This window comes from Mobula birostris, chromosome 8 (genome assembly GCF_030028105.1).
Source record: "Mobula birostris isolate sMobBir1 chromosome 8, sMobBir1.hap1, whole genome shotgun sequence".
NCBI classification, from domain to species: Eukaryota; Metazoa; Chordata; class Chondrichthyes; order Myliobatiformes; family Myliobatidae; genus Mobula; species Mobula birostris.
Window position 1 is genome coordinate 146,012,946 of NC_092377.1, and position 26,275 is coordinate 146,039,220.

The 26,275-nt window shown below is 42.1% G+C and overlaps 1 protein-coding gene across 2 annotated transcripts in view; it reads right to left on the minus strand.

Moving 5' to 3' along the window:
- Positions 1-26,275, minus strand: part of LOC140201804 (scavenger receptor cysteine-rich domain-containing protein DMBT1-like) — a 43,558-nt gene that overhangs the window by 5,206 nt on the left and 12,077 nt on the right. For both annotated transcript variants that reach the window (XM_072266491.1, XM_072266490.1), the window contains exons 4-12: positions 22,216-22,527; positions 15,629-15,943; positions 13,592-13,906; positions 5,751-6,065; positions 3,310-3,627; positions 3,162-3,224; positions 2,753-3,070; positions 2,591-2,623; positions 149-253 (exon numbers count right to left, since the gene is read on the minus strand). In XM_072266491.1, the coding sequence (XP_072122592.1) occupies positions 149-253; positions 2,591-2,623; positions 2,753-3,070; positions 3,162-3,224; positions 3,310-3,627; positions 5,751-6,065; positions 13,592-13,906; positions 15,629-15,943; positions 22,216-22,527 (2,094 nt within the window). The remainder of the gene's footprint in view (positions 1-148; positions 254-2,590; positions 2,624-2,752; positions 3,071-3,161; positions 3,225-3,309; positions 3,628-5,750; positions 6,066-13,591; positions 13,907-15,628; positions 15,944-22,215; positions 22,528-26,275) is intronic.

Here is a 26,275-nt window from a genome sequence, read left to right on the forward strand (position 1 = left end):
ACGTTTATTATTACTACACAGGTGTGGGTACCATCCGTATTGTACCGGATAATAACACGACCGCCTGTAAAAAATCAGCATACATTACTCTTAACAAAATTTGAAATACTATTCCGAAGAATAAGAAAGTTTAAAGCTTGAATCTTACCTCTTCTCCGCTTTATCACCATCGTTGCGAATAACTCGCCCACGACAACGATTCCAAACGTCACGCAGACAGCAAACAAGATGGAGGAGAACTTGTTTTCCAATACTTAAACACAAATTCATTAGATAAATTAAAACAGATATTATAACTTTAAGGATTAGACATTCACAAAGAGAAATGCTTATTTTTAATTATCGAAGTTAGTCTGCATAATGCAGAATTACTCGAAGAATAAGATTTATGGAAAGACGTCAGATATGTCGTGTAAAAAAATGGAACTGATAGTTACGGGTTATGATGTTGGAAAAAAAAAGTAAGCTTGTAAAACGACACTATGGAACAAAACCCGATAAACGTTAGACAATACGTCATCCGTGGTGAAAATGGCAAAGGAAAATGAAGCAAATGCTACGACGAGAGAATTATGGAGATTAAAAAAAAGAGAATGCATTGGTGAATGTCTCTCAAGTGGAAGTCAATAGCTCTGAAAATATATTGTGAGTCGAACAGGATAACCTGTTTAAATGACAGAATAATCTGTTCAAAACATGACGGCCATGAGAAGTTACATAATAGGTAATGGGTTATCGCCAAAGGTCACAGAGCTGAGGTTGATTTTTTTTTTTTTTTTTTTTTTTTTTTTTTTGTGAAAAGAAACAAAACGTACACACGGAATCCGGAGGACATCTTGAATAAATAATGAGTCAAGTTATTTCAGCAAGACTGGTATTTGTCCTGGCAAGCATGTCCACTGCTCGAAGGTTCTTCGTGGTTTCCATTATTCATACCGACTCCAAATCCTTTCAAGCACAAACATCCATTTTCACAACTCGGGATTTTCGGATAGTATAGAGATCAAACTAATGGAATTATAGCATTGAAGCCGCAGTACAAAGCAGACGCTGCAGGGCATTTGTTTCCTCATCATATTGAAAAATACAATGACTCTGGATCAATACTCCAATGTCAAAATTATCTTTCAAACTTATCAACATTCTTTCCAGACGAAATTAAATCTCGGCCTGTCAGGCAAAACGCAAAACAGGGAATAGCATTCAAACTTAGCTTTGTAAGTATCTAATTCCTAGTTTTTTTTTCTTTGTCCCCCTTGACCACTGCACTGCAGTTATGACATCCAAGGTGCCTTTGTGAAACGATGACATTGCTCTCCGTACTGCACTGTGATAAATGCAGAAGATACCAGCAAGCTGTAGATTTACCACCAATGACACTGTATAACAACAGCGCAAAGCAGTACAGTACTTCATACAAAATATGCGTCCCAACCAGCCAGACTCACAGCGCACTTTCCATCAAGGTCCATACAGACCATTTCACAAGCAGTGGAAAGATATGCGCAGTCTGTTCAATTCTTCCGGCTCGAGAACAAACTGACTAAATGTGAACATTCTGGAATTCGAATTGGAACTTATTTATTGTTGTCACGTGTATCGAAATACAGTAAAAAGTGTGTCTTATATACTGGCCACGCAGCTAACATCATAATGCGGTGATGCAGAAGATAAAACAATAACAGAAGGCATAAAATGTGCAGCAGCTGAAGAGAAAATGCAGTACAGGTATACAATAAAGAGCAAGATCATAAAGTAAATTGGAGTCAATACTTTTGTACTAGACATCTATTTACTAGGTTTATACAAGGGTACTAACAACTATTTTTGATCCTGCTTTCAGGCTTTTGCAAATTCTGCGTCATGGAAAGAATTCATGAAAAAAATCATGGGGTGGTTAGGAGCTTTGATTATACCGCATGCTTTACGGTAGCAGCGAGAAGGTAAGTCAGAGTCTATAGAAGGAATGGAGTTTTCCCTGATCTGTTAAACATTTGTAGTTGCTCTATGCCATGGTAGAGGACTCATAGCAATCCCTTATGCATCCAAACAGGATACTTCCTACGGCGCTTCCTTAATAATTGGTGGGGGCCGATTGGAATGTTCAAATGCCTTTAACTTCCTGATGAAATAGAGAGGTTGTTGAGCTTTCTGAGCCGTCCTCTCTGCATGGTTAGAGCACGATACACTAATGGAGAAGTTCACAACAAATGATATGAATTAATTGTCACTATTGACACAATGATCAACTATCATTTAACAAATCTACAGTGGAAATTCTTCAAAGTTTCAATAAGAACACTTGTTCAAGGCACTTTGTGGATCCTCAATAATGAGGCAATTATCCTGAAGTCCACATAAGGTAATTTCACCGAGATATTTGGCAGGTGTTGGATATATTATTTTTAAGAATTTTACAACATCCCGATACAAACACTTGATTGGACAACAAGGATTTCGGCAAATATGTTAAACGCTCAGTTAACCGCTCAATTCCTTTGGGATGGACAATTAGTAACAGAGGAAAATCAGTGCTGCTGTTAACTATTTTCGAGTTCGAATAAAGGAGAAATGCCATAATATCAAATACCTGAACCCGTCGAACCAGTGAGAGGAGCGGAATCTGTTGTGAAGAGAATTATTGGATAAATGTTAATAACTTCATTTTTTTGGTTCTATTTTTCAGTTGTTTATGATTCCGACGTTTACAAATCAGTTGAAGAAAACATGGAATTTGTCCAAGGACGCCTACCTGAACAAACAATAAAGACAACTTCCTTATGATCACAGTCATGTTGACCGAGTGGAGAGGAAGAACAACTAGACAGAAAAGCTTCACTTCCTTTGCATTTCACTTCATCCAGCCAAATATCACCGATGTCCTGGACATTTTTATGCGACCCGAGAGTCCAAAGGGCAGAGCCACAGCCCAGCTGCCTGCACGCTACATTGGCATCGGCTATATCCCAGGAATCATCGCATATCGTGCCCCAAGTCTTATTGGATTCTATCTCCAACCTTCCGGAGCAATTGGTGTTGCCGCCAGAAAGACGCAACGGTAGTTCTAACGCTGAAAAAAAAACACTTATTTTTCCTTAATCATAACTCCGAAACTGAATTTAAACTGATTAGCTGATATTGTAACTTGTAGCATTAATTACCTGCTTGAGGTACATAGGGTGCTTCACAGACCTTTTCACTGGACCTCTCCGGTATTTTCGCTTCTGATGATGAGAAAAATGTTCTCTATTTATTTTTAACAACTACGCATATAATGCAAATCGCCAGATAATGAGTTCCATCTGTTACCTTTACATTTAACACCTGCATCTTCGTTATGTTGACAGTCGTGTTTCCCCCAAGGGTCTGCATGACACTGCCAAAGAGTCGACTCATACGAGAGACATCTTATTTCATCCAGCCAGATTGGATCAGATCCTTCTAGATACTTCTTGGAGTCATACTCAATAGATTCGATGGGCCCGCATTTCATTTGCTTACAGATCACGTTAGCATCCGTATCATCCAGTTTCTCGGAACAAACTGTTCCCCACCTCCCATTGTACCGCACTTCCACTCTCCCTTCACAGCTGTGATTTCCATTCACCAGGCGCATTTCTTTGTGTTCTGAGAACAAAGCAGTTAATTCGAAGGTCCTAAGAATGCTTTCATACCACAGAAAACTTGTCTTGTTTTCGGCCAACAAAAAAAAAAGCACGTGATACATATTTGTAGTAGCTCAAAAATCTGAAAGCGCACGGAACACTCAGAAGGGAAAGTGTGGACGGATAAGGAAATCAGGGAACAACAAAGAGCTCTATTCTAATTAATTATGGGTTGTGGGGGAACAGAAACGTGGGACTGTTAGTGAAATTTTATTGCACTTCACCGGTTTTGCGAAGGATCAAGCATTGAATCTGAGGATGGTTTGGGTGAAAATGAGGAACAGGTGTTAGTTTTTTTTCCGCTCTGAACACGATGTTGAGAATGAGCAGAGCTGCAAGAAATAAATAACAGGAAATAAACGGAAAAGGTCCCTGCAAATTTTCATAAGTAATGAGCCACGCTTCAGTCTTTCGAGAGAAATGCTCACTCAGTGTCCAATCTGCAGAAACCGCCTATTAGATTATCACAAGATCACAAGACAAAGGAGCAGAAGTAGGTCTTTCGGTCCATCGAGTCTGCTCCGCAGCTCCCCCATGAGATAAACTATTCACCCATCTAGTTCCACTTCTGGCTTTTTCCACATATCCCGTGATACCCTGACTAATTAGATACCTGTCATCTCCTCCTTAAACACCTTCAATGATCGGCCCTCCACAGCCATATGTGGGAACGAATTCCACAAATCCACGACCCTCTGGCTAAAAAAAAAGCTCCTCATCTCTGTTTTAACTGGGTACCCTCTAATTCTAAGACTATGGCCTCTTGTCTTGGACTCACCCACCAAGGGAAACAACCTTCCCACATCTACTCTGTCCAACCCTTTCAACATTTGAAACGTTTCTATGAGATCCCCTCTCATTCTTCTATATTCTAATGAATACAATCCAAGACACTCTCTGATGCAAGTGCTTCAGAAACGACTCTATTGTCTTCCCTCTATCTTAGCCTTCGCCATTGACGCAAAGTTTCCCTTGCACTCCATCGATTCTTACATCTTGCAGGTGTTATTGGCGTTGTTAACAATTTGTCTCCCTTTCACAGCTTAATCGCTCTAATCAACACCTGCGTTCAAGTGAGTAGTGCAGATGAGCTCTGGTCTCCTAATAATCAACAACGCTGTTCCGCACCTACTTATTTATTTTATATCTTGACGCCCCTTACTGTAACAATCAAATGTCACAGAAGCTTGAGAAACAATTAGGTTCCATGTAATCGTCCGGAATCAATATTGTATTATCTAGAGTTAGGTATTTCAATTTTTGCGTATTTCCAATTTGCCACAGAATCATTTTTTTTTCTACTTGTTACTGTTTTCACTTTTTTTCCCCCCGGGATTAATACCGCCGCTGTCTGTAAAGAGTTTATGCGTTCCCACGTGACGTACTGCTTTGCTCTGGGGGCTCGGGATTCCAGGAGCTAAGGGTTAGCAAGACAATTGTTTGCTTATCTCGTTGGGTCGGGGGATGTTCGATACAGTTCTCTACCTCATAGTAAAACAAATAGAGTCTTCTGCCCAACAGTGCATAACAGAAAAAAATTGCGAAGAGCAACGCATCTGGCAAAAGAACAAGGCGTAATCTGAATCAGTTACCTTCAATGCTACATTAATTGATACGTTTGCTGCAATTAGTGGTGTTGACATTGTGTTACACATTCACCTCTCTATCTTATATGCTGCTCTGATTATATGGCTTTTCGCTTTCACACTCCTTTTGAAAGTAATTGGGTACAACATGTTTAGTGTTTTAGTTTGAATAAGCAGAGCGAAAACATTACACAGATTAGCCGGTATTGTTAGTGTAATGGTGTTGGGTGCGTGGCATGCGCTGCCAGTGACGCTGATGAAGATAGGTACATGGAGCTTCGAAAAATAGAAGGTTATGCAGCAGGGAAATTGTAGGCAGTTTCTAGACTAGATTATATGATAGGCACAGCATTGTGGGCCGAGGGGTCTGTCATGCGCTGTAGATTTCTACGGTTATATTTCAATAACCCTATTGTGTGCCGTAAATCGTTCCACAAATCTCCAAAGTGAAGACTGAAATAACACGTTGCAGAAAATGAGCAGAATGTACATAGCTTACCGGAACATTCCACTGTCACATCTTCCTTATGGCTGCAGTCATGTTGGCCCCACGGGGCTGATGGACATTTCCAGAGATACGTTTCATTACCCGAGCATCTCATTTCATCCAACCAAATTTCTCCAGTGCTTCGTCCACAGGTGCCATGAATTTTTGCCGCCAAAGCATAACCACAACCTAGTTGCCTGCAAACCACGTTAGCGTCAACTAGATCCCAGGAGTCATCGCAGACTGTTCCCCAGGATCCATGGTAATAAATCTCCAGTCTTCCAGCACACCCATCTTCACTGCCGAATAGCCTTAACTGTAAGTGGTCTGTTGAAAAGAAACATACGAGTTTACCCATTCCATTAAAAATTGATTCCATCACCTCGTTCGTATTTCTGAAACTTCATCTGAAAACAAACATTGAAAATAATTGTGCAATGGTGTCACGAATATGTGTAGCTGAAAGTGCTGAAGTATAAACTCAAAAGCGAAAAGACTGTCAGAATTCAGTAAGATACCCAGGCGGGTTTGAGCTTTCCACGGAGCTGAGCATTCAGTCACTGGTTTATATCTGAACCAGGTCGCTGTGCCCAACATTCGTACCCAACATAGAAAGTTGGGCATTGAATATTCCAGGTTGGGTTTTTCTTTGGACGAGGCACTGTATGAGGAACCATACATCAATCATTGTGGCAGGCATTGGCTACATTACTCTACGGAGTTGGCATTTCTTTTAATCGGACAGTTTCACTGTGTGGATCATGGCCAACACCAGAGTGGTGATCCCTAATTTGAAGATGTCGTCCTCTCCCAAGGCGGCGGAAAGAGCTTTGGGCCACATCGTTGGGAAGTGAGCATCTTACCACTATACCTCGTGCCCAGTATCTCCGGCTTTCTAATCACAATGGCGAATATGGGATGATCTAATCAGTCTCATTTTACCAGAAATTGATAAGGAACTGATGTTCATGCACTCGGGTCTAACGACATATGATGTCTTCAGTGGAACTATGTCATTATTTTCATTGTCGTCTATATTTTCGGCGAAGATATATGACTGTTTCTTTCATCGTACAAATTAAGGTATTTATACTATTGAATAATGAATAATGTCTTTGCCAATGAAAATAATTCACATTGAAAAACAGAGCAAAGACCATCATGGATATTGAGCGTTGGAAAATATACGTAGGATAGTCATTAAACAAACCAGGTGTTATATTTCTGGAGAAAAGAACTGGGAGACAATTGATGCTCTTTCATGTATAAAGACATTGCTTACTATTTTTTTCTGCCTCTTACTCTGATAAAATTTCTTTTTTTTGCTGCAGGAACTGCGGTTAAGCACAAGGTGCCTCCAAACGACGAGTGCACACAATTGCGGTCACGTTCTGAGGAAGAGTCTATCTTTCCAGCTAATTACATCCATACCTCGCTAATATGAAGCTTAAAGTATTGTGCAGAATTAACCTTTATAACAAATGTGCTAGGATATGTTTAAAGTGTAAATGTTATCTTCTACTCCTTCGGTTGTCCGTTTTGCTGAGAGCCCAGGCTAGAAAATGTCACTTTTTCACTATATGTTTAATAATGTTGTTGTTGTTGTTGTTGTTGTTGTTGTTGTTTTATACCCAATCAAGAGAAGATGGCGGCGCTACACAGTACGCAGCGGCCACTCCAGAATGAATATCTGTTATTTGTCCAGTAGGATTCCGTTCACAATCCTGATTCTACGGATGACGGACATGAGAAGCACGGAGGAACATCTTGTGAACGGACATGGACAAACACAAAACCCAGTTTGAAAAAAAAAACGGTGCTACAAATGTTTCGTCAGAAACTACAAAGACATCATTCCTGGGAGAGGAAGGAACTTTCTTAAGAACATGTATGAAGCCGTGTGGTGAAAACCGAAAGCCCAAAACACAACAGCAAAGGCAGCAAAATCAATCACAGAGGTCACTGGTGAGCTGCTGTTGGCGACTTGTGCTCCAGTGTGGGTGAAAGAGCTTCAGGAGAGTAAGAAGAGCATCTTCAAGTAAAATGTTTGCAATTCAGCTCTACAGTCTATATGTGTGTGTGAGTGTGTGTGTGTGTGTGTGTGTGTGTGTGTGTGTGCGTGTGTGTGAGTGTGTGTGTGTGTGTGTGTGTGTGTGTGTGTGTGTGAGTGTGTGTGTGTGTATATAGAAACATAGAAACATAGAAAATAGGTGCAGGAATAGGCCATTTGGCCCTTCGAGCTTGCACCGCCATTTATTATGATCATGGCTGATCATCCAACTCAGAACACCGCCCCAGCCTTCCCTCCATACCCCCTGACCCCCGTAGCCACAAGGGCCATATCTAACTCCCTCTTAAATATAGCCAATGAACTGGCCTCAACTGTTTCCTGTGGCAGAGAATTCCACAGATTTACCACTCTCTGTGTGAAGAAGTTTTTCCTAATCTCGGTTTCTAAAAGGCTTCCCCTCTATCCTCAAACTGTGACCCCTCGTTCTGGACTTCCCCAACATCGGGAACAATCTTCCTGCATCTAGCCTGTCCAATCCCTTCAGGATCTTATACGTTTCAATCAGATCCCCCCTCAATCTTCTAAATTCCAACGAGTACAAGCCCAGTTCATCCAGTCTTTCTTCATATGAAAGTCCTGCCATCCCAGGAATCAATCTGGTGAACCTTCTTTGTACTCCCTCTATGGCAAGGATGTCTTTCCTCAGATTAGGGGACCAAAACTGCACACAATACTCCAGGTGTGGTCTCACCAAGGCCTTGTACAACTGCAGTAGTACCTCCCTGCTCCTGTACTCGAATCTTCTTACTATAAATGCCAGCATACCATTCGCCTTTTTCACCGCCTGCTGTACCTGCATGCCCACTTTCAATGACTGGTGTATAATGACACCCAGGTCTCGTTGCACCTCCCCTTTTCCTAATCGGCCACCATTCAGATAATAATCTGTTTTCCTATTTTTGCCACCAAAGTGGATAACTTCACATTTATCCACATTAAATTGCATCTGCCATGAATTTGCCCACTCACCCAACCTATCCAAGTCACCCTGCATCCTCTTAGCATCCTCCTCACAGCTTACACTGCCACCCAGCTTCGTGTCATCCGCAAACTTGGAGATGCTGCATTTAATTCTCTCATCCAAGTCATTAATATATATTGTAAACAACTGGGGTCCCAGCACTGAGCCTTGCGGTACCCCACTAGTCACCGCCTGCCATTCTGAAAAGGTCCCGTTTATTCCCACTCTTTGCTTCCTGTCTGCTAACCAACTCTCCACCCACACCAATACCTTACCCCCAATACCGTGTGCTTTAAGTTTGCACACTAATCTCCTGTGTGGGACCTTGTCAAAAGCCTTCTGAAAATCCAAATATACCATATCCACTGGTTCTCCCCTATCCTCTCTACTAGTTACATCCTCAAAAAATTCTATGAGATTCGTCAGACATGATTTTCCTTTCACAAATCCATGCTGACTTTGTCCGATCATTTCACCGCTTTCCAAATGTGCTGTTATCACATCCTTGATAACTGACTCCAGCAGTTTCCTCACCACCGACGTTAGGCTAACCGGTCTATAATTCCCCGGTTTCTCTCTCCCTCCTTTTTTAAAAAGTGGAGTTACATTAGCCACCCTCCAATCCTCAGGAACTAGTCCAGAATCTAACTAGTTTTGAAAAATTATCACTAATGCATCCACTATTTCTTGGGCTACTTCCTTAAGCACCCTGGGATGCAGACCATCTTGCCCTGGGGATTTATCTGCCTTCAATCCCTTCAATTTACCTAACACCACTTCCCTACTAACATGTATTTCGCTCAGTTCCTCCATCTCACTGGACCCTCTGTCCCCTACTATTTCTGGAAGATTATTTATGTCCTCCTTAGTGAAGACAGAGCCAAAGTAATTATTCAATTGGTCTGCCATTTCCTTGCTCCCCATAATCAATTCACCTGTTTCTGTCTGCAGGGGACCTACATTTGTCTTTACCAGTCTTTTCCTTTTTACATATCTATAAAGGCTTTTACAGTCCGTTTTTATGTTTCCTGCCAGTTTTGTCTCATAATCTTTTTTCCCCTTTCTAATTAAGCCCTTTGTCCTCCTCTGCTGACCTCTGAATTTCTCCCAGTCCTCAGGTGAGCCACTTTCTCTGGCTAATTTGTATGCTTCTTCTTTGGAATTGATACTATCCCTAATTTCTCTTGTCAGCCACGGGTGCACTACCTTCCTTGATTTATTCTTTTGCCAAACTGGGATGAACTTTTGTTGCAGTTCATTCATGCAACCTTTAAATGCTTGCCATTGCATATCCACCGTCAATCCTTTAAGTGTCATTTGCCAGTCTATCTTAGCTAATTCACGTCTCATACCTTCAAAGTTACCCCTCTTTAAGTTCAGAACCTTTGTTTCTGAATTAACTATGTCACTCTCCATCTGAATGAAGAATTCCACCATATTATGGTCACTCTTACCCAAGGGACCTCTCACGACAAGATTGCTAATTAACCCTTCCTCATTGCTCAAAACCCAGTCCAGAATAGCCTGCTCTCTAGTTGGTTCCTCGACATGTTGGTTCAAAAAACCATCCCGCATACATTCCAAGAAATCCTCTTCCTCAGCACCTTTACCAATTTGGTTCACCCAATCTACATGTAGATTGAAGTCACCCATTATAACTGCTGTTCCTTTATTGCACACATTTCTAATTTCCTGTTTAATACCATCTCCGACCTCACTACTACTGTTAGGTGGCCTGTACACAACTCCCACCAGCGTCTTCTTCCCCTTAGTGTTACGCAGCTCTACCCATATGGATTCCACATCTTCCCGGCTTATGTCCTTCCTTTCTATTGCGTTAATCTCTTCTTTAACCAGCAACGACATCCCACCTCCCCTCCTTCATGTCTATCCCTCCTGAATATTGAATATCCCTGAACGTTGAGCTCCCATCCCTGGTCACCCTGGAGCCATGTCTCTGTGATCCCAACTATATCATAATCATTAATAACAATCTGCACTTTCAATTCATCCACCTTATTACGAATGCTCCTTGCATTGACACACAAAGCCTTCAGGCGCTCTTTTACAACTCTCTTAGCCCTTATACAATTATGCTGAAAAGTGGCCCTTTTTAATGCTTGCCCTGGATTTGTCGGCCTGCCACTTTTACTTTTCTCCATAGTACTTCTTGTTTCTACCCTCACTTTACACCCCTCTGCCCCTCTGCACTGGTTCCCATCCCCCTGTAGTGAACTAACCTTCTCATGTGTGTGTGTGTGTGTGTGTGTGTGTGTGTGTGTGTGTGTGTATGTGTGTGTGTGTGAGAGAGAGAGTGTGTGTGTGAGTGTGTGTGTGTGTATGTCTGTGTGTGAGTGTGTGTGTGTGTGTGTATGTGTGTGTGTGAGTGTGTGTGTGTATGTGTGTGTGTGAGTGTGTGTGTGTGTGTGTATGTGTGTGTGAGAGAGAGAGTGTGTGTGTGTGTGTGTGTGAGTGTGTGTGTGTATGTGTGTGTATATGTGTGTGTGAGTGTGTGTGTGAGTGTGTGTGTGTATGTGTGTGTGTGTATGTCTGTGTGTGAGTGTGTGTGTATGTGTGTGTGAGTGTGTGTGTGTGTATGTGTGTGTCTGTGTGTGAGAGAGAGAGTGTGTGTGTGTATGTGTGTGTGTATATGTGTGTGTGTGAGTGTGTGTGTGAGTGTGTGTGTGTGTGAGTGTGTGTGTGTATATGTGTGTGTGTATGTCTGTGTGTGAGTGTGTGTGTGTGTGTGTGTGTGTGTGTGTGTGTGTGTGTGAGTGTGTGTGTTTCTGTGTGTGTGTATTATATAGCAATACAATTCAATTGGCTTAATCGATGAAAACTGTAAACCACTGTCCTATCTCCTTCCAATCATCATCGCGTGACTGGAAAATCACATTACATGAAATATTTGATGCTGGAACTCACACAGTATCTGTGCAACATAAATTTGGAAAAAAAAGTGAACTCCGTGCCGTCAATGTGCATATGCCTGGATGAGCAAATTGCAATTGAATTATTGCATGTTAAAGCAGCAGTGCATAAAAGTCAAACCAATAAAAAAATATGTTCTCTGAGAATTTCGCTCATGCATCTAATGGCAATTATCGGATAAGCACTGAAAATTCTTGATCATCCACATGATTTAAAGTGAAATAAGGTCAGACATCAGCTCTCGTTGCTCTTTCGTTAGCCAAACCTGCACCTGCAGCATGAAACAGAACTATCAGAAAGTTTTACTGGATACGCCGTAAACTGCATTCTCCGCATACGTCAACGCGATCAAAATACCGTCCACCTCAATCTGAAGGAAATACTGTTACTTCCGGTAATTTCTCCAGTAGCCGCCCTCTATTCTCTCGTTCAACTTTTCCCGTTCACGTTCCCCTCTCATATCTTCTCATTACCCGGTCATCATCACTATCTGATGCCCCGTCTTCTTTCATTGTTTCCATCGCCAGCTGTCATAAATCAGATTCATAGCGGATTCATTCATCTCAACCTAACACTTGAATCTCTTACATCATTTACCACCGACACCACCAACCCACACACACACACACACACACACACACACACACACACACACACACACACATACACACACACACACACACACACACACACACACACACACACACACACACACACACACACCACACACACACACCTCCTTTCCGGTACTGGCGAAGTTTCTTTGTGCACAACTGCAACGTTGATTCCCTGATTTTGTGTGTTCCTTCAGCATGTAATGCAGGAGGTGACATGAGTTAAACAAAACATGATACTATCAAAGGAATGAACTCACGAACGCAAGAGTGGTGGGAATTGGAGAGCGCGTGTTAGAAGATGCAGCTGGAGACACCAACCAAGGTTTGTCCGCCCTATAAGAGAAATGTTCCGGGATATAATGTTTTTCCTTGATGACTATACAAAATAGATGTATCTTCTTCTCATTCAATTTACTGTTGTAGTCGCTGTAGACAAGTACACATCTATTTACTAAGGTAATTAACACACATCTATTCACTGAACACAATTGAAGACAGATAGTTTCACAGCCAAACTAGTGCGGTCTCATTGAAAGATCTCAAACTAAGAGTTCAAGCTGAGAGTTTCAGGTATATGGAACTGAAACTTCAACCTCGTAATTGTACAGCATGCAAGATGGGCTTTCATCCTCCCAGGTCGGTGGTCATCAAAATGAATTAATGTATGTTATTTACAAGTGCATACACAGTAATTTAGCCGTTTGCAATCCACAGAAATCTGAATGCGATTCCTGATTAGATTGAAGCGAACAGATAAATGAGCAGCTCCCCCCCCCCCCTATTGACGCTCTGCAAGACACTCCGGTTTGGCATACAGTCCAATGGCGAATGATTCTGCGAAATCGTGTTCATAGCATTACAGCTGGTGCGTCACAGATCCATTGACGCAGATTAAATACCGATTCTCTGGGCGAATTTTGCGTATTCTGCTAGAAAACAGGATGCTTTAGATTTAGATAATGTATTTAGATTTTCCTCCATATCCCAAGGTTGTGCAATCTGTTACGCTGGTAAACTCAGGGACTACTGCAAATTCCCTCTGATATTCAAATATATTGTAGTCTCTGTGGAACGGGGCTTCGGGAGGCGTTGTGTGTGTGTGCGTGGTGGGGAGGGTGGTTGGGGGTCATTGTACTATAAAACGGAGATCCTTCAATAAGGACGTTTGCTCCGATGTGGCGATAAATCTATCTGTATGCCTTATTGTGTCTGAATTTCTCGATGCATTACTAATGACCACACCAGTTCACAAATTCCCATTGACAATATTCACCTGAACATAGGACACCAACGCCCGAGATGTCAGAAGAAGACCTGTTCAACACCGAGATGTTGCAGTTTCGGAGATGTGACTCGTTTCCTTCGCATTGAACTTCGGTCACCCACACGGGCCGTGCAGTTTCTCTGTACCTTGAGGAGTTGTAGGCGGATTTGGCGAAGCCGCAACGCAATTGTCCACAGACAACGTTTGCGTCATTGAGGTTCCAATCTTTATCCTGCAATCTATGCCAGGTGCCGTTAGCATAAACCTCCACTCGGCCGTCGCATCGGCTTCCCCCATCGCTCAGTCTCAAAGACCACATTTCAGCTACGATACCGAAGAAGATAGATAAAAGAGTTAATATCAAGGAAAGGTATCCACAATATTTTTTTTTCCAGATGTTGCTGTATGGTTTGTTTTATACACTAATTTTCCCACATGTTACTTAGGTTGCCAGCAATATCAGTAAAGTTTATCAGCCCTTTTGAGCAATAAAAACTATTTCTGTACTTTATCTCAGAAACTAGAAATTATGAGGCATACAATTAAACTTTGACCATATTGATAAATACTGAATATTTACGTAGTCTGATCCCTAACCAAATCTACATTGTTGGCGCCGGCGGCTCCTCCGTAAATCTCTTTATTTTGTTCCCGAACATTAGGTACAGCCATCCCAGGAACGAGTTACAAATTCCCTTTACGAATGGCGAAAGAAAAACACACAAAAATAAAAAAAAAATGCGACTTTTTTTTTTCTTTGCAGCGAAGCAGAGCAACATAGGTATGGATTGAGATGTACAAGATGATAAGAGCCTTATGTAGTGTGGATAGACGGAGATTTTTCCCAACAGTCAAAATGGCGAATACATGCAGGTATCACTTTACGGTAAATCGAGGAAAGTATAGGTAAAAAATCAGCGCTGAGTTTCTTACCCAGAGAGTTCAGTTGTGCGCATGCAACGGCTTGCTACTGCGCCGAAAGAGGCAGATACAGTAGAGATATTTAAGGAACACATGGATGATATTAAAACAATGGAGGGTTGTTTAGTCGGGAAGGATTGGACTGCTATTGGAGGAGGTTAAAGAGGCGGTGATACATAATACGCAGAATGAATTGTGTCTTCTAAGTTACAAGTATTCTATGTTCATAGTAAAAATGCCGCGCTTTTTTCTTACTCACCTAATTTAAATGGGAACCTTCATTTCTTATTGTCCCTCGTCAACTCATTAATAAAGTCTATAACACAGTTGTTCTCTGCACAGATATTATATTTCCATATTTGTAGAATGTTACATTGTGCCAAAGACCGCTGTGCTGATAAACAAATTGCCATCATCCTGCAGCCTTCTGCACGGTTATTCTCCAACTTACGAATTATTCACTCTATACTTAAAACAGTCTATTATAATACAACGAAATTGCCGGGACTTGAGAAACTCAGTTACAGAGAAAGTTTGAATAGGTTAGGACTTTATTCCCTGGAGCGTAGAAGAATGAGGGGAGATTTGATAGAGGTTTATAAAATTATGATGGGTATAGATAGAGTGAATGCAAGCAGGCTTTTTCAACTGAGGCAAGGGGAGAAAAAAAAACAGAGGACATGGGTTAAGGGTGAGGGGGGAAAAGTTTAAAGAGAACATTAGCGGGGGCTTCTTCACACAGAGAGTGTTGGGAGTATGGAATGAGCTGCCAGACGAGGTGGTAAATGTGTTTTTTTTAAACATTTAAGAATAAATTGAACAGATATATGGATGGGAGGTGTATGGAGGGATATGGTCCGTGTGCAGGTCAGTGGAACTAGGCAGAAAATGGTTCGGCACAGCCAAGAAGGGCCAAAAGGCCTGTTTCTGTGCTGTAGTTTTTCTCTGGTTTCTATGGTCTTATGGCATGCATCTGCGAAATTAAGAAGCATCAAATATCTTCTTAATCTCAATCAGATATAGTCACCAGTAAACTATCCTTTAAATTACTTAACACGTCGCCGTTGTGTAAATTTCTACGACCAAAGAGTAGTTTGTTTCTGTCCGACATTCCTTGTGACTCACCAGAGCAGATAAGACCAGCGTCATTCCCATGTGAACAGCTAATCTGACCCCAGGCTGAGACTGGACAATCGGTTAGTCGGGACTCGTTCCCCAGGCAGCGGTAGTCATCCTTCCACAATGGCCCTTTACCTTCGCTAAATTTAGCACCTCTAGGAGTTGCACTTACTGCCCCGCACTGTAGATGTTCACAGACCACGGCAGCATCTTCCAGGCTAAAATGTTCATCGCAAAGTGTCCCCCACTGGCCTCCGTGCAGTACTTCCACACGCCCAGAGCATCTGCTCTTCCCATTAACCAAACGTGGTCCATGCTTCCCTGTTGTAGACATAATTGAAGGTAGTTAAGTACTCTCAATAAAAACAGAGTAAAATACTAAACTGGAGAAATTGTTTGATTTTCCACCTTCTCCACAGGACTGCCTGGCAATTGTTCCACAACATGAAGATTCATCGAAATGGAACGCATTGAGCAGTACAATGCAGATGTGTTCTTCACCTCGCTATGAGATCCTATCATAAACATAAGAAAATCTGCAGATGTTGGAAATCCAAGCACTATACACAGGAAGCCCATGGAACTCAGCAGGCCAGGCAGCTGAATGGAAAGGAGTGCAGTCGATGTTTCGGGCCGAGTTCCTGCACTAGGAGAGGAAAAACAAAAGATGAGGATTCAGAGTAAGGAAGTGCGGGAAGGATGAACCACAAGTTGATAGGAGCAACCAGGAGGGGGAAGGGGTGAATTGCAGATCTAGAAAAATTACTGCATACAGAGCTAGATAATGGGGAAATCTGATTGCGAAGGACAGAAGGACTAGAAGAAAGAAAGGGGAGATGATCATTCAAGGGTGGGAATAGGCAGGTAAGGGGATAAAGTGAAAGAATATATTGGAAATGGGAAATGGTAAAGGGAAGGAGGAGGCATTAACGGAAGTTCTAAAAACTCGATGTTCATGCCAACAGATTGGGTTGGGGCTACCCACACGGAATATAAGGTGCTGCTCCTCCAACCTCAGTGTGACTTCATCGCGATAGCAGAAAGATGCTCATGTCAGAATGGGAACAGGAAGTGGAATTGAAATTAACGGCCACTGGGAGACCCTACTTTTTTGGAAGAACGGATTGTACATGCCCGGTGAAACGGTCTCCCGATCTATTCCAGGTCTTATTGATAAACAGCAGGCCACACCGGGAGCACCGAATACAGTAGATGACACCAAAATACTCACAGGTGAAGTGTCGCCTCATCTGGAAAGACTGTTTGGGGCCCTGAATGATAATGGGTGTGTAGATATAGGGGCAGGTATTGTACTTGCGCCACTTGAAAGGATAAATGTCAGGAGGGAGATTAGTGGGGATGGACAAATGGACGACGGAATCTTTCAGACCAAGCTCCTATGTGGAACCTGATCAAAGGCTGTACAGAAGTCCTGTGTAAAACATCCGCAGCCCTACCGTCATTTACAGTTTTCGTTAAATGTTAAAAAGAAAAGCTTAAAATGTATTGGTAACCGCAATTTTCCATTCACAATACCATTCTGACTCCAAATCAGACTCTGTTGATGAATAGCTCGTAGATCCTGGCGATTAGAGTATTTTCCAGTAACTTCTCCACCTCTGGCTCTCAGGCTGACTGGCCTGTCTGGGAAAATTATTTCGAGATTGAAAGCCTTATCATATGGGGAGCTTTTGATGGTTCTGAGCCTGTGCTCACTGGAATTCTGAAGAATAAGTGTTGACCCAAGTGAAACCGATATTGAACGTTCTCGATAGAGTCGATGTAGAGAGGATGTTTCCTATGGTGCGATAGCCGAAGACCAGAGGACAATGCCTTGGAATAGAGGGCTGTCCTTTTAGAACGAAGATGAGAGAGAATTTCTTTAGCTAGTGAGTGGGCTTCGTTGCTTCAGGCAGCTGTGGAGTTCAACTCTTAGGGTATAATTAAGGTAGAGCTTGACAAATTCTTCATTAGTCAGAGCATGAAGGGTTATGGGGGAGAAAGCAGGGGGTTAGAGCTAAAGGATAAAATGGATCAGACATAAAATGGGAGAGCAGATTCGATGGAACGAATGACCTATTTCTGCTCCTATATCGACTGGTCTGGTCTTATGGTTTTGTTAAGACATCATCAATATTCCCCGGCCTGAACCTAATTTGCAGGGGATTCATAAGGTACTTTGTGTACGATTAACGACTATGTTATTGGCTTCTCATCCTTTGCCTCTATGCATGATCAATGCGGACATTTATTCTGTTCGGTTCTGCAGCAAGAAACTCGGATGGTAATGGCACAGAGTGTTTCGACCTAATTGCATTCCTCACTAATGCATTCGATAGATGCTTAGAAATGAAGGAACATAAACAATGTCTTCAGTTTTTGACACATTTCTGGATAACATATCTTGTGCGGTCCGTTTTCCAAGAAAGGAGTAATCTCTTCAAAATTTTCCAAGCATCTGGATATTAACTATTAACTAAAATAAATTATTTTTATTCCGTTGTTGCAGTAGTGATGAATGACAACGGTTTAGTTGTTAAATGGTTTTTTCTCAAAAGATTAACACAAATTGCTGGAGGAACGCTGCGGTCCAGCCAGCATCTATGGGAAAAGAGTAAACATGCGACGTTTCTGGCAAATGACCCTTCGTGTATTTTTGTGTGTATTCGTTTTATTTCAGGAATCTGAAGATGTTATCTTCTTTGGACTTTAGCGTTTAATCTGTTTCAGGCCGTTGTCAGCATTTTATTAGAGCTTACATATTTAGTTTTATTTGAACTATTTTATTGTTTTCTTTTATTTTAGTTTGATTTGAATTCAGTAGCCGTGAGGTAATGTTAAAGCAATACAAGACAGTTAGAACACTCTTGGAGTATTGTGTTCAGCTCAGGTCACTTCATTGAACATAGAACATAGAAAGCCTACAGCACTCTACAGGCCCTTCGGTGCACTAAGCTGTGCCGAGCATGTCTTTACTTCAGAAATTACCTACGGTACCCATAGCCCTCTATTTTTCTAAACTCCATGTACCTATCCAGGAGTCTCTTAAAAGTCGCTATCGAATCCTGCTCCACCACCGCCGTCGGCAGCCCATTCCATGCACACACCATGCGTGAAAAGCTTACCCTTGACATCTCCTCTGTACCTACCTCCAAGCACCTTAAAACTGTGCCCTCTCATGTTAGGCATTACAGCCCCGGGTAAAAGCCTCTGACTATCCACACGATCAATGCCTCTCATCATCTTATACACTCTATATTACTACAGGGAGAATGTGGCTATAGTAGAGAGAGTGCAGTGGAGAGTTACATAGATGCTGTCTGGATTGGAGAACATGCCTTATGAGAATAAGTTGAGTGAACTTACCGGTTTCTCTTTGAAGCGACCAAGGATAAGAGGTGACCTGGTAGAGGTGTATATTGATCGCCTGGATAGCCAGGCTTTTTTGCCCCAGGGCTGAAATGGGTCGCACTAGGGGGCATAGTTTCAAGGTGCTTGGAAGTGGTACTGGATGATGTCAGAGGTAAGATTTTCACACAGAGCGTGCCGGATGAAGTGGAAAGCACTGTCTGCGATGGTTGTAGGAGCAGATACAATACGGTCTTTTATGAGATTCTCAGGTGGGTACCTAGAGCTTAGAAAAATAGAGGGCTATACGGTAGGAACATTCTAAGCAGCTTCTAGAGTCGGTTACATGGTCGGCATAACATTCTATATCGAAGGGCATGCAATTGCTCCAGATGTTTAAGTTTATGTTCTATTACGATGTGGTTTCTGATTTTACCTGAATGATGTTTTCTGAAACTATCGCCATGTGCTTCCCGTTCAATTTCAGAGTGCTGCCTGAACAACATACTTCCCTACAAACCTATAAAATCACAACATACTTTTGAGTACTTATGTTCATGTACTTTATTTGCATTCCTTTCTAAACGGTATGCTGCCTGCAGTATGTTCCACCATCTCGTCCGTCCATAAGATCCGCTGGGTAATCTCCCTCTTCCGTGGTCCAATACTCCTTTTTTTTTTGTACAGCTACATCACTAGTCCTTAATGAAATTGGTGAATAATCCCTAAGTACTTTGCTAATATGCTAACTCATTGCTCAATGCCATCGTAATTTATCAGCCTATTGGTCAAGTTTTGATAGGAGATTCTTTTTTTCATCCATTCTAAAGTTTCACAAGATCACAAGGCAAAGGAGTAGAAGTAGGCCATTCGGCACATCGAATCTGCTCCGCAGCTCCCCCATGAGCTAAACTATTCACTCATCTAGTTCCAATTTCCGGCTTTTCCCCATATCCCTTGATACCCTGACTAATTAGATACCTGTCAATCTCCTCCTTGAACACCCTCAATGATCGGGCCTCCACAGCTGTATGTGGCAAAGAATTCCACAAATCCACGACCCTTTGGCTAAAAAAAAATTCTCCTCACCTCTGTTTTAACTGGGTACCCTCTAATTCTATGACTATTGCTTCCTGTCCTGGTCTCACCCACCAAGGGAAACAACCTTTCCACATCTACTCCGTCATACCGTTTCAACATTCGAAATATTTCTATGAGATCCTCTCTCATTCTTCTATACTCTAATGAATACAATCCAAGGAAACATCCTCGTAAATCTTCTCTGAACTCTCTCCAAAATTAGTACATCCTTTCTATGATAGGGGGCCCAAAGCTGCACACAGTATTCCAAATAAGGACTCACTAATGCCCCATAGAGCCTCATCAACACATCCTTACTCTTATACACTATTGCTCTTGAAAAAATGCCAACATAGCATTCGCTTTCCTTACCGCTGATCCAAATTGGTGGTTAACCTTTAGGGTATCCTGCAAGAGGACCCCCAAATCCCTTTGCACTTCCGATTTTTGAATTTTCTCCACATCTAAATAGTAATCTGCCCGATTATTTCTTCTTCCGAAATGTACAAAACCGTACATTTGTCAACGTTGTATCTCATCTGCCATTTCTTTGCCCACTCTCCTAAACTGACTAAGCCTCTCTGCAACCTTTCCGTTTCTTCAACATTTCCTGCTCCTCCACCTATCTGGGTATCATCCGCAAATTTAGCCACAAAACCATTTAATCCATAATCCAAATCATCGATAAACATCGTAAAAATAAACGGCCCCAACACCGAGCCCTGCGGAACACCACTAGTAACCGGCAACCAATCAGAATGAATCCCTTTATTCCCACCCATTGTTTTCTGCCTATCAATCAAATGCTCCACCCATTTCAATATCTTTACTGTAATTACATGGGCTCTCATCTTATTAAGCAGCCTTATATGCGGCACCTTATCGAAGGCTTTTTGAAAATCCAAATAGACAACATCCACAGCCTCTCCCTTGTCCATCTTATTCGAGATTACCTCAAAACATTCCATTAGGTTGGTGAGGCAGGATCATCCTTTCATGAAACCATGCTGGCTTCAGCCTACCTTGTCATGCACCTCGAGGTATTTCATAACCTCGTCCCTTGAGGATTGACTCCAATATCTTTCCAACTACCGATGCCAGACTACTAGGTCTGTAATTTTCTTTTTGCTGCCTCCTTCCTTTCTTAAATAACGGAACTACATTTGCGACCTTCCAGTCCTCCAGAACCATGCCAGAGTCTATTGATTCCTGGAAGATCAGTTCCAATGCTTGCACAATCTCCAAAGCCACCTCCTTTGGAATCCCTGGGTGCACCTCATCCGGACCGGGAGATTTATTTATTCTTAATCCACTTAACTTCCCAAACACTTTCTCTCTAGTAATCCTGACTGTACCTAATTCTATTCCTTGATACCTCTGGCTATCAAGTATATTGCTCATGTCTTCCACTGTGTAGACTAATGAAAAATACTCGTTCAGTTCCTCCACCATCTCTTTGTTACCCATTATAATTTCTGCAGCATCATTTTCAATCGGTCCCGTATCTACCCTTGTCACTCTTTTACTCTTCATATATTTAAAAAAAAATCTAAGTATCTTTTTTTTATGTTAATCGCCAACTTCCTTTCATAATTCATCTTTTCTTTCCTAATGACTTTCTTAGGTTCTTTCTGTAAGTTTTTAAAAGTCTTCCAGTCCTCATTTTCCCACTAATTTTTGCTTCCTTGTACGCCGTTTCTTTTGCTTTTATTTTTGCCTTAACCTCTGTCGTTGCCACATTTGTGCCATTTTTCCATTCATGATTTTCTTTTTTCTTGGAATATATTTTTCCTGCATTTTCCTTATTTCTTGTTGGAATTTCATCCAATTCTGCTCTGCCGTCCCTCCACTTAGCTTACTTTTCCAATCGACTAGGGCCAGTTCTTCTCTCATACCACTGTAATTTCCAATCATAGGTATTCTAAATTTCCTCCTTCCGAACCTCATACTGAACTCAATCATTAATGCTGTCTTATTGTAAACACTTCAATTGCCCCCCCCCCACCTTTACTGTCGGTCAATTTCACATCAAAATAATATCGAATGATACTGCACTAATGCAACTTATGAGACATTATTTGGAAGAATTATTGTTAAGTAAATTCTGTCTTCAAAATACAATCAAAGCATAATATTGTTTTTTTTTTCTGAAACCCGACACTCACCAGAACAGATCAGACCGACGTCATTCATGTGGTTGCAATGAAGAGTCGTTGAATAATCTGGACAGTCGCATAGGCTCGACTCATTACCTTGACATTTAAGGATTCTGTCCCATACACGCTCTTTTCCCTCTCCAAAATAAGCTCCCCCCAGCACAGAAACAGCGACTCCGCATTGAAGTTGATTGCACACCACGTTGGCATTATTCATATCCCAGTGCAGGTCACAAACTGTTCCCCATTCTTCACCAAACTGCACTTCCAGTCTTCCCGAACATTCGTCATTTCTGGACACTAATCTTGCAGTTCTATGACCTGAGAAAGATGTGAAGAGCAAACATGGCAAAGAAAATTATAACAATGTACAGTCAAATCATGTTGCATTCAGCATATATCATGGTCCGAAATCGTTGGGTTGCAATCTGTTCTTGGAGGGATAACCTGGTTTTCCACCACCAGAATGCACCATATTTATTGAGTTCTGGTGAATTAATTTTTACTGAACATTTTGCACGCCCATGTTGCAAGCTAATTGTGTGTGCGAACAAAACAGCCGGTAACAATAAATGGATCATGAATATTCTAAAATCATTAACAAATAATCTTTTGATCGCAAGTGCATACTCTATGTTCGTTTATTATCGAAATTCACGTTGGGATATCAGAGCACCATAAAAAAATATTTTTTTTCTATGATTAATCATTAATTAAAGCCAAATAATTGATCCTTCACTAAACACGGTCCTTTGCGTTCGACAATCCCCTCTGCTAATCCACTTATGTCTGTGTGTGTGTGTGTGTGTGTGTGTGTGTGTGTGTGTGTGTGTGTGTGTCAGGCAAAGCAACATTCTCAATAATAATGTCTATGGCACACCGCTGGTCCGGTTTGCTCACAAGAATATCATTCTTCTATCGGACTCCTGTCGTGCAGTACATAGCTAATTAGCCTGATCCGCTTGGAAACCATGCGCCTGAACTTTCTGTGAGATTCGAATGCGAAGACATTGACAACGTTACCAAAGTTTACTTGTGTGTCTTCATTAATATTCTCAGCAACTCTTCAAACACTCAAATGAATTAATGAGACATGTTTATCCCACACAAAAGTATGATCAATAATCTAACCCGCATCTGCTTTTCCAGATTTCCTTCTTCTGGATGTGCACAAATATAATTGTTTCGAGTTCCAACACTTTGCACAGTTTGTGAGAAGCCAACGATAAGTTCAGACGAAGGTTGCCCAGCAACCTCAATAATTTCAACAGTTCTATTAATAGGTGTTTTCATATTTAAGCAACGTTGAAAGAATGCATTACATTTTATTGAAAACAAACACAGACTTTAACAAGTCTGATGTCCCAGAAATATCCTAACACATGCTTGAGCTGTTGGGTGCAAATCACGAGAAGACCTTTCACTGTCAAACTCGAAGAATTCCCAGCTATACACACTGTCCTATTGAACACAGCAGGCAATTGAGGAATGGCAGCTCTTGACCTGTAAAACTGGCTTGATGCCATATGAAATGCCTGGTTTGTAAAGCATGAGTGGTATAAATGTGGTGAATATAAGGGTCCTTGACTTTCAGATATAATTTATTAAAACCTGAAAGCACAGGTTTAGCGGAGATAGCAGATGGTTCACAAGGCCCTGAGGGGCAAACTCTTCATCTAAATGACGGTCTGTAGACGGTGTCCTGCAAGAGAAAGTGGCTGAGGCAGGTAAAATGACAATATTTGAAAGCTATTTGACAGGTAAAGAATAGGAATTGTTTTGATGGATATAGGAACTCATGTGGCCAGACTGACGCAGATTGACATATTGCTTGTCATGGGCGATTTTTGCCTCCTTTCTTTGGGGGGGGGGCGGGGAGAAATGTTTACGTTATGTATGACTCTACTAATCAATAGTTTGAAATGCTGGAACCGGAAGCATTTCGACGGCATAAGCATATTCTGTCAGGGAAGAGAACCTCTCGGCACTAAGGGAAAGAGGATTAAAAATTGGAAACCTATGTTTATCGTGAGGGACGAAATAGAACATATAAACATAGAAAACTTACAACACAATACACGCCCTCCGGCCCACGAAGTTGTGCCGAACATGTCTCTACCTTACAAATTGCTCGGATTACCTATAGCCCTCTATTTTACGAAGCTCCACGTACCTGTCTAAAAGTCTCCTAAAAGACCCTATCGTACCCGCCTCCACCACCGTTGCCGGCAGCCCATTCCACGCACTCACCGCTCCCTGAGTAAAACACTTATCCCTGACATGTCCTTTGTACCTACTTCCCAGCACCTTAAACCTATGTTCTCTTGTGGCAACCATTTCAAGCCTTGGGAAAAAGCCTCTGACTATCCAAACGATCAATGTCTTTCATCATCTTATGCACCTCCATCAGGTTACCTCTCATCCTCCGTAGCTCCGAGGAGAAAAGGCCGAGTTCACTCAATCTATTCTCATAAGGCATGCTCCCCAATCCAGGCAGCATCCATGTAAATCTCCTCTGCAACCTCTCTACGGCTTCCACAGCCTTCCTGTGGTGAGGCGACCAGAAATGAGCACAGTACTCCAAGTGTGGTCTGACCAGGGTCCTACATAACTGCAACATTACCTATCGGCTGCTAAATTAAACTCAATGATTGATGAAGGCCACTACACCATACGCCTTCTTCACCACAGAGCCAACCTGCGCAGCGGCATTGAGTGTCCTATGTACTCGGACACCAGATCCCTCCGATCCTCCACACTGCCAAGAGATTTACCATTCATGCTACATTCCGCCATCATATTTCACCTACCAAAATGAACCACTTCATACTTCTCTGGGTTGAACTCCATCTGCCACTTCTCAGCCCATTTGTGCATCCTATCAATGTCGCGCTGTAACATCTGACAACCCTCCACACTATCTACAACACCCCCAACCTTCGTATCGTCAGCAAACATACTAACACATCCCTCCAGTCCCTCATCCAGATCATTTATAAAAATCACGAAGAGTAAAGGTCCCAGAACAGATCCCTGAAGCAGACCACTGGTGACCGACCTCCATGCAGAATATGACACTTCTACAACCACTGTTTGCCTTCTGTGGGCAAGCCAGCTCCGGATCCAGAAAACAATGTCCCCTTGGATCCCATGCCTCCTTACTTTCACAATAAGCCTTGCATGGGGTACCTTATCAAATGCCTTGCTGAAATCCATATACAGTACATCTACTGCTCTTCCTTTATCGATGTGTTTAGTCACATCTTGAAAAAATTCATCAGGCTCGTAAGGCATGACCTACCCTTGACAAAGCCATTCTGACTACTCCTAATCATATTAATAATAGGCAACCGTTAGTCTCGTGAGACCATGGATTTGCGCCTTGGAAGGTTTCCAGGGCGCAAGCCTGGGCAAGGTTGTATGGAAGACCAGCAGTTGCCCATGCAGCATGTCTCTCCTCTCCACGCCACCGATGTTGTCCAAGGGAAGGGCATTAGGACCCATACAGCTTGGCACCGGTGTCGTCGCAGAGCAATGTGTGGTTAAGTGTCTTGCTCAAGGACACAACACGCTGCCTCCGCCGAAGTGCGAACTAGCGATCTTCATTTCACTAGACAAACGCCTTAACCACTTGGCCACGCGCTAACACCAGAATCATGTTATACCTCTCCAATTGTTCATAAATCCTGCCTCTCTGGATCTTCTCCATGAACTTACCAAATAAATCAGAAGGACCGAAGAGGAAACATTTACCGAGGTACTTGTATAGAAAACGTTTGTAGGGCGATAGGACAGGACCAGTTCCGTGCCATATTACGCTATTAATCAACGGTAGGAAATGCTGGATGCTGGAACAAATAAAAACAAACTACGGAGGAACTCATCATCTGGGGGGGGGGGGTAGGAAATGCTCGACGTTTCTGGTCCGTATCTGTGCAGGCCTGACGACATCATTTCTGGCACGCCACAAATCTTATTCGACGGTTTCGAGTAGCTTAGAAGACGCTGGACTATATATACACTTGGTGCTATTTAATTAACATCACAGCAGGAGTATGATAACAGGAAA